This window comes from Amphiura filiformis, chromosome 20 (genome assembly GCF_039555335.1).
Source record: "Amphiura filiformis chromosome 20, Afil_fr2py, whole genome shotgun sequence".
Lineage (NCBI taxonomy): Eukaryota > Metazoa > Echinodermata > Ophiuroidea > Amphilepidida > Amphiuridae > Amphiura > Amphiura filiformis.
In genome coordinates this window covers 19,986,030-19,995,627 of record NC_092647.1, presented here as the reverse complement: position 1 = coordinate 19,995,627, position 9,598 = coordinate 19,986,030, and the positions used below count along the sequence as shown (strand labels likewise).

Here is a 9,598-nt window from a genome sequence, read left to right as displayed (position 1 = left end):
TGGCTAACAGAAAACCTTTACTTGGTATCTTTCCTAGTTCAGGTTCAAACGCTATGCCCGATTTGACCTAATTGCCCACATTTTGCGAATTTCGCACATCAAATTTGTACCGTACCACGTAAAATGACCTCTCATGCTTTTCATCAAAGATTTCAGAACAAAAGCAAAGGTTTTTCATGGTTTTCTTTCACTTAAAGGGGCATTTCGTGATCCACAGCCTCATCCCCCCACTTTTCTCAAAAAAAGTTGAGATTTTTATATCACTGGAAACCTCTGGCTACATAATGTTTATGTTCAAAATATTTCTTGCAGATTAATTCGTTTTGCAAAGATATCATGAAATTTGAATTTCGTTCTGGTGCACCAGAACGAAATTACAACGCATTGTCAATGGAGCAGTGTAATACACATAATCATGCATAACTCGCAGACGCAAAAACGGAATCAACTGAAATTTTGGGAACAGGCTTTTTTCGTGGATATGTACTGAAAAATGTCATAAAAAGAGGATGCTAGGATCGCGAAACACTCCTTTAATTGACATTAGTAAATATATTATATAATATTTATTTCAAAATCATAAATTAAAATACCACTTCAAAAGCCCCATTGCTTAAGATTACCCACCTTAAGAGCACTGACCAGATGGTACATGATTCAACTCAATTTAGTCACTTTTGCTACACAAAGACATGAAAGTGGCCCAATCTGTTTTAGGACTACTTTACATAATTGGCCAAGTTGTCGACCACCGATTTTATTGAAACAAAACTTATGTAGTAGCTTAAAAAATTAACTTGACGACCAAGTAAAATTCAAAACAATCAATAAGTGACATGTTTGCCTGATACTATTTTCTAAATTGTATTATTCTTTTTTTGTTGTTGTTACAACCTGTATATTTCTCTGATTGTTAATTTTTTTTACTCTGGGCACTTGATGCTTGGGTGCCCTTGCCCCATGCCCTCCCCCCTGGTGTAGTCACTGAAAATTCCTCAGCTAACTTCATTAGAGTTTTAACAAGTTCATTGTGACATACTTCTGTATAGATCATGGTGATTACACAACAAAACCAATGATCCTGTAAATATGACTTGGCAGTTAGGCCTACATGTTGGAGTTGACAGCAGAAAACATTTTCAAAATTACTGATCCATATCAATCAATCTTTGTACAAGTCTGAGTTCAAGTAGGACTATATACCATAAGTCTACCATACATAATAAGAGAACCTAACCTGTACCTATTGTGTGGACCAGGAACTTGCCTTCAGAATTACCAAAATGCTATAAATAGGCTATAATCATATTATGTTTTTAGTCTTGGTATGACATTCTATGAATCGGTAATTTACATGTTATTTAAAGTTGCAAATATTGTTTACAGTGGAGTTGTACAGACCAAATGGAGACAGGACGAACAGGTAGGTATATTTACTTTCTCTTATGATATTGGTTAAAGTTTTCTATGAAATTCATGAGAGTTCCGTCATAATAATGCATAGAGTTGTGTAATTATACTTTACAGTCAGATTGGCAAATGAATGAACACAGCCCACCCCTTCTCATCCATGACAACACACCCACAGGGAGGTTACAGAATGCAGTACATACATGTATAAATAATCGGGTTTTGATTGAGCAAACTTCGAACAAAACCAAAATTGTCATTGGCATAATAAGCCACAGGGTTTTGTATTTGAAATTATTGCCCGGGAAATTTCACAAGCTGTTTTGATATCATCCGAAGAGGTCAGGAAAATTTTTAAAAGCCCGCCCACCACTCCTTTTATGAAAAATATGAGAGTAAATGCCTTTGTTCCTTTTTGCTTTTTACCATTTCTTCAAAAAAGTGCTGCATTTAAGTCATAGGGAATGTTTTCTCATATTTAATATGTAATGTCCATTCCAAATTATTCTGTTTGGAAATTGAAGTGGGTTGTCCCACTTCTTGACAAATGGGTATAATTCTTGTTCCCTTTGAAAAAGTGAATGGGGTTGTCCTACTTCCGGGCCAAAAACTGTATCAGATGATGTAGCTGTCTGATGCATTAGCTTTCAATGATTGGAAATATATTGCGTAAAGAATGGATCAGATGATATACCGTAAAAACACGTCTACAAGCATACGTATATAGTGTTTTTTTATGAAAGCTAAATTAATTCGAAGGAAGCGTAAATATACCAATGCAATAGATTGGTCTTAAAGTAATACTTGTTTGTATATGCTTGGATCCGTAATGTATTTGCTCAAACTCCATAATGGCGCCTGGATTAATGTAGCTTTCATTAGAAGCACTCTATATGCTTGTAGACAGGGTTTTACGGTAGCTGTCTGATGCATACACGTTCAATGATTTGATGTAACCCCTCAAATAAAGAAATTCTGCAGTTATGTAACCCATCCTACACTAAAACCTGATCTTGTTTATGACAAAAGAAAAAAAAATGTCAACCACCACTAAGGATACCACCAGAATCAAGGCCATGTAAGAACACATTTTTGCTTCGTAATCTTTAAAAATAAAACTTACGCAATCAATAAAAATGAATCATTTGTCGAGCAAAATCAACATGGTTGTAATGTGCCAATTTCAGAGTTTTAATTGGATGAAAACTTTCATCACAATTAGACATACAGTTCCAGAGATATGGTCATTTTAATGTTGCTCACCCAGAATTTGAACACTATTATTGGCTGTATCTTAAAATCTTAAAATCATTGATCATGCAAATTAAGCAAAATGTTTTTGATGTCAAGCATATTAAATACCAGAATTCTACGAAATTATCTTGATGCAAAATTATTACACATGATCTTCAACGATGGCATAGTCATTTTTAAAGACGGTTCTTGTTAACACTTCAACACATTTATTTCTGTACTATTAAACATGTTACAAAAGTATAGGATGTGTTGCTTACTAACGGTTAACACTACAACATGTTTAAAAGGGTATTGTAACATATTTATACTGCTGACTGATATAAGCAGTGTTAGAGTGTTAATAATTGTTAAGAAAAATACCCTTTTAAACATGTTGTGATGTTAATTGTAAAAAAAACCTCTCATACTTTTATGTGTAAGTTATGAAAATAAGTACATTGAAGTGTTAAAAAAGTGTTATTTGAGAATATTTTGTAAATCAATTCTTACAAAGATGACACTATCTTCTTGATTGCACATACTTTCCAAATACTTTTATTTTCAACCTTTTTCCAATTTCCTTTGAAACACAAGATATACCAGATGACTGTACCAGTGATCTTGATGATATTCTAGGGAATCTGCAAATTGCTCTCCACATTTACAGGATTGCTGTTGGGTTGAACTTTTCATCACTTTAAATTGCATGAGTAGAAGGCACAGATCATGTTCGAAAATTTGCTTCTCTGGACCTCCTGCAACCTGTGCTAATTTGAAGCGAGTATAACAAATTGCCATTGTGGTACATTCAACTGGAATTGTACGATATAGATATGTCTAGTAGCTACAGCAGCTACAGCAGCTATAGCTACAGCAGCTACATCTTTAGTACCTACAGCTACAGCAGCTACAGCTACAGCAGCTACAACTTTAGTAGCTACAGCTATATATCAGATGCAACAGGAAATCAGCCATCCTCTTCTAAACAGAACAAGTGAGTGCTCTAAGAGATTAGGAATTTTTAAATATATTTGTCTAACTGCTGTACATTAGTAGTCCATTCACCCATTGTGATAACACTAGCTATTACATTTATACATAAAACACCGATTTGTTTTAATTGTTGATTACAAAGTTATGTATGTTGCACTCAATGTTCTGGATGACTGATGTATCCTGATTCAATTATCCTACAAAGATCACTGCTCAGTGAAATCCATTTTGTTGACCTGAATTAAGATATCCTTTGCGTATAAAATCCTTGCACAGATGACAATTTCCAGGAAACATGCTTTTTTCTGCACTGATCCACTTTTGACAGATGTGTAGTTTGCAAACCAGACTTCAACAAGTCTACAGAAGAATATATTCCCCTTGTGGGAAGACAAGAGCACTTTGTTACACTATGCAGGTATATAGTGTTAACAAATTGGTAAAATAGCCACTGTACAGTTACAATATACAACTTGTCATTTGTGAATCACTGAGAATTTATTGAGAAGACTTGTTTTATTATTTCCACATCTAGTTTTGCAGTTGGCATTGGTACAGGTATTGGAATATGTGTCCTATTGGCACTAATTGTTGGTTTGCTTGTATACTGTCGGATTCGAGGTAGAAAAGAAGAAAAGAAAAGAGCAGAGTCAGAGAGTAGATCACAAGCGGTGGAAATACACAAGAGGTAAGTGTGGAATGCATTTTGATGAAAACAATCAAACATTATTTTTTTGCAAAAGTTGTCCTTGCATGATGGTGGGGTTTTTTTAGTTGGAAAGAATGAATACAAAATCATTCATTTTCTTCAGCACTTCAAAGGATTTTAACTTATCATCATTTGGGTGATTCTCTGAAAAGGTGAACTTTTAAGTCCTGCGACTTTCGGCGCTCATAAAAGTTTTAAAATCCTTACAGATATGTAAAGGAAACATTTTTATAATCATTTTCAAATTCATATTTGCCTATCTTCCAATAGTACACCTTTTCAGAGAATTACCCATTTATCAATGTTTATTTCACAAAACATAAAAAATATCTCATTCTGTGAGTGTAATTGTTATTCCATCATTTACTGCATGCATTTGTATTAACCATGGCAGGGGCGTCAATCCATTCTGAAATGCAGGTGGGGCACATTTTTAAGGGGAGTTGGGCATGTGATTGGCAAACAGGGTTTACTTTAACGCACAATTCATGTGTATTTACGCATTCACACACTTTCCGTACCCCTTCAAAAGCAAAGTGAAAAGTCCATATGTATACAAAATCTTGAAAACGTATGCATTCATATATTCAATGATTTGATATTAAAAAAAACACAATATTTTCATCTGCTAGTGATAGACGACTAAAATATACCTTAACTATTATGAAGATGAACCATGTGATTATAATGAATAGTGTATTTTCAGTTTGCACCCCAGTAACAAGTAACATTCACTGTCCATCTTGTCATATTACTTTCCACAGAAATGATAACTCAGAAGAATATGCAGAAATAAGTGATCACAAATATGCAGGAGAAAGGTCTTTACAAGGTATGTCAAAACTATCCACCATAATAACACCAACAACAATACCACCACAACCACCACCAACAACAAAATCAACAACAACAAGCAACAACATAATGTTCATTTTCTTCAAGTCTAATTATTTCATTTCATTTCATTTCATTTCATTTTATTCGCCAGAAAAAAATTATAAAATACATATATTGCACATTTATAAGTACTACATCAAAAACAATTAGATATTTAAAAACTATTAAATATGAGCCCCTTGAATAAGTTCATCAGGACTGTTAGACGACATACCAATGGTAAACCGCTTCACAAGTACAACAATTCACTCCCTCTCCAGACGTCCCACCCCCGATCGGAGGACCCCCTCAGCAACACGACCAACCAGCAACACCCCCATCTCCAGAGCGCACAGCTCCCCACAGCAGCCAGCCACACACATGACTTAGTGGTCATGTCCCCTCATAAACAAGTCCGCCATGACAGATCACGCGTCACATCAGGTTATGAATAGGTTTAAAGCCAGGGCTCTAAACCCTGAACCTCAGGCTCACGATCATGAGTCAAAGCATGTATCTCAATCTAAGCTACCATGCCCTCACAACAATTTAACAAATCTTTCAAAAAAACAATCATTATCCCCCATCACTCTAACCTTAGGTGTAACTCATTTAATACAATGGATAAAAATGATGACACTAAGAAATCATATGACAAATTCACATGAAAAACAACTTTGGTCCTTTAAAAATCACCAGAACATTAGTCAGAAAACTCTGATATATTTTACACAATTATCATAACTTAAAAAGGAAATCAACCTTAACACAATTGTGACCCCTCGGCACAACTGAGCCTGGATGTCGCCAATCATCATTTTTGAGATATTCAACCAAAATATTCTGCTGGAAATTAGCTTTAAAATGATGTATATCATGTCTATATATAGTACTTGACATTTAAGTAGTGAAAAATCAATAAAGCAGTCAATAAATCCTTTGTTTCCTATTGTTTATTGTTAAGTTCCATGGAGCATATCTCAATAGTGGCACTGGCGACATCCGGGCTCAGTTGTGCCGAGGGGTCACAATTGGCTAAAACATGTACAAACTTGTTCACAGTATCCTTTTCTTTTCCAACTGCAGGTACAGTAAACCTTAACCCAGCCTACAGTATCAGTCTTAATGAAGAAACTGGTCCACACCATTACCAAACTCTGGACACATCCAACCAATCATCTAGTGGCCATCAATACAAATCTCTCAAGAAACCTAACCAAGACATGGGTTCTGGTGAATACGCTGATCCAGATAAATACACAGAGCCTCTTACTTTACCTCACTATTTAACACTCACATTTGAGGAGAAAACTGAGAACTTAGATGAGGACTATGAGCGTGTTTCCACAGGCGCTCCGTTAAGTTACAGCTAAATGGATAACGTTATCTTACCGTTATCTTACAGATTAACCTGCTGTTTCCACAGGCAGGTTTTTGCCGTTGGCGTGTTCATACCGTATAAGCTGAATGACGTCATGTGATGTCCCTCTACCCTAACATGCCTAATATTGGTTTCAGTTATTTGCATCGTACCAACAAACATGTTTTAGAAGTGTATTTTGTCTACCTTTTACTGTAGTATGGCCAGAATCTTGCATCATAGGCCTAGAATTAATGCTAGAATGGATTGTTTAATGGTTAATTACTGCTAAATAATCACTTTTCTTTGTAATATTTTGCAAATCAACAGAAAAGTTTGACATTTTACACAGTTTTTCACTATTTTGTGGCATTTACAAATTTCCGTTAGCAAACCCCGAATTCTGTGAATTTTGCCGTTTTTATTTTCCGTATCACGGAGAAATCGTGGCGTTATAATAGTTTGGACTTGTTATATTGCCCAGGCTGTTATCAAGGTTTTTGTCATGTCGTCCGTCCAATTTACCTGTTGATTAACAGCCATTTTGATTCTGATTTTGCTCAATAATCAGCAAGTTACCGCTTCGGTCTGTTTCTACAGAAAATCTACCTGCTTCGTCAACGGCAAAAACCTACTCCAACGAGGTTTCCGTTGGCGTTGAAAAGGTGTTGCAAAAAGGCGTTGGAGGCTGTTTCCACAGGAGTGATTAACGGTTCCATACCGTTTTCAAAATGCTATTTGGCTCTGTAGAAACACACTATAAGTGAGTCTAGGAACTCCGGATTAAACAACAGGTGATGATGAGGAAAGGGGGGACAAGCAGTTTGAAAACCGAGACTATTTAATTTTGGATACTCCTACTAAGACAGATGTCACTATGGGTGTTGATGCATCCAGGGCTAATGCTAAGAAATAAGGAAAGCAAACTCTTCTGACTATGTTGATGTTGAAGCTCCAGATTCAGGTACCAATGTTGATCACAATGGTAAAAATAAAGCTAAGTCAAGTGACTATGTTGATGTTAATGTTGATGCACCATGATCAACTTACAATGATGATGATACTGGTGGTGATATGCAGCTTCAAATGCTGAATGAAATCCGCCATTCATACGAACAGTTTCTTTTTTAACCTGTTTCTGACCAAAATTAAACTAATTTTGTAGCTTAGCTAGTGCGGGGAGGGCAGAAGGGGAGAAAAGAGAGACAAAAAGGGGAAGGAGAGGAAAAATAGGGATGATACTGATGTTTCCCTGGACTGACAATGCTGGCTACGGGCCTGGGGATAGTATTAAAAGAAGTCTCTAGCAATCAAACATTTTGCCTTATATGTTAGAAAAATAATTATCAGGCACGCATTTTAAACAAACTCATATTGGCCATAAAAATTAATAAAAACAGCCATCTCTCAACATGCAGTATTCCAAATTCCCGAATTTGAAATTGTCTGGTGCAATGACGTCCCAGTGATACAACGAAGGCTGACAACATTGAGCACAAACAACCATTACGGCATTGCACTAGACAATTTCGGTGCGGGAATTTTGAATATCGCATGTTGAGAGTCAGCTTTTTTTATTTGTTTTTATGGTCAATATGAGTTTGTTTTAAATTAAACCATGTGATTTGTGCTTGATAATTATTTTTCTAACATAATTAAAAGGTATAATGTTATGATTGCTGGAGACTTCCTTTAAGCCATCATGTACATCCATAAATTTATCATTATGGGAGTGGGTCAGTGAGACAACATTGCAATGTTGGTCCTCATGGAAAATTTGCCCCACATAACACTGCTGATGCAATGATCTCTGTCTTCATCATTTAAGGTTATTAATTATTTTAAACTGTTGTGATTTGGTAGTTCACAGCATCTTACGAATGGTAGTGAGCTTTGGCAAAAACTGCATTGCTCAATTCATAGCGAGCGTGTAGAAGAATTAAAATATCACAGATATACTTTTATAGGTGCTGCGGTTCTTGAGTTACGTTGTACAGAGGGCTGAAACAACAACACTTTTGTAAAACGTACATAACTCATTAACAACAATAAATTAAGCAAGTTTGCAAAGTATATGATTTGTAGAATGAACTTTTGCAAAACATCAAGGTGTTAATTTTCAATAATATATTGATCTAGATAATGCCAATCAATTTTTAGGTTGCTTCGACCAACAATATCTCGTCTACCCTTAAATCATCATTATCATTCAACTGCAACTGCAGAGCAAGCATTCACAAGCTTTCTCCAGTAGCAATGGCATTTAGTGTGATTAAAGCACTGTGGAGTAAAGGACTCAGTGTGGATTAAAAAATCTATTTTTGAATGTATTACCCCATGCCCTGCAGTATGCACAATAAACAGGCTGCACTCATGCCTGTTGAATGTCCACAATCATGTAGTGATACAATACAGCTCTTTTCTAAGACACTAATTTTACTGGTGCAAGTGAAAGTACATGGACTCAGCATAATGTGAAATTTCTATAGAATTATGAAAAACACCACCTGCGGCTGGTGAGCTACTAATAAAACTAAAACTATGCTTCTAACATCCGCTGCTAGTTAAATAATCTGCTTCTCAGAAAATGTAAAAGGCACATCTATATACGATGATAGTGTTAATAATAATCTATCTACACAGATGATATTAATAATAAACCACATGATGGGTTGAACATATATGGGCTGATATCTCATTTTATCTAGAAGCTGACTCTCTGTTTTATCTTTTTTTGTTCACAGGGTGAACTATAATGCCATTTGAACCCATATCTCATATATGCACAGGTGATCCCTTACATACACACAGGGGGTGCAGGGGTGTGATGCACCCCCCCCCCCTACCAAAAAAAATGTCAAAGGCCAAAAAAAGTCCCCTTTTTTGACCCAAAAAGTCCCCTGTAGTTAAGAGACTAGATAATAACTCCTAATATCTAATACCCTCGTTTGTATGCCTTTTAAAACTCTCTTTATGATATAGTTTTACTTATCAAATAAAATATATTAAAACAT

General features: G+C 35.6%; 1 protein-coding gene across 1 annotated transcript; it reads left to right on the top strand.

The window, feature by feature from the left end:
- Positions 1-1,116: 1,116 nt before the first annotated feature.
- LOC140141909 (uncharacterized) lies at positions 1,117-9,294 on the top strand. The gene is made up of 5 exons (XM_072163786.1): positions 1,117-1,423; positions 3,241-3,640; positions 4,175-4,327; positions 5,113-5,180; positions 6,311-9,294. The coding sequence occupies exons 2-5, from the start codon at positions 3,480-3,482 to the stop codon at positions 6,595-6,597; spliced, it is 669 nt and encodes a 222-aa protein (XP_072019887.1). The 5' UTR covers positions 1,117-1,423; positions 3,241-3,479; the 3' UTR covers positions 6,598-9,294.
- Positions 9,295-9,598: the final 304 nt, after the last annotated feature.

Coding starts and splice junctions, on each gene's coding strand:
- LOC140141909 (XM_072163786.1), top strand. CDS start 3,480: ATGTCTAGTAGCTACAGCAGCTACAGCAGCTATAGCTACAGCAGCTAC. Junction 4,328..5,112: donor GCGGTGGAAATACACAAGAG/GTAAGTGTGGAA, acceptor TACTTTCCACAG/AAATGATAACTCAGAAGAAT. Junction 5,181..6,310: donor AGGAGAAAGGTCTTTACAAG/GTATGTCAAAAC, acceptor TTCCAACTGCAG/GTACAGTAAACCTTAACCCA.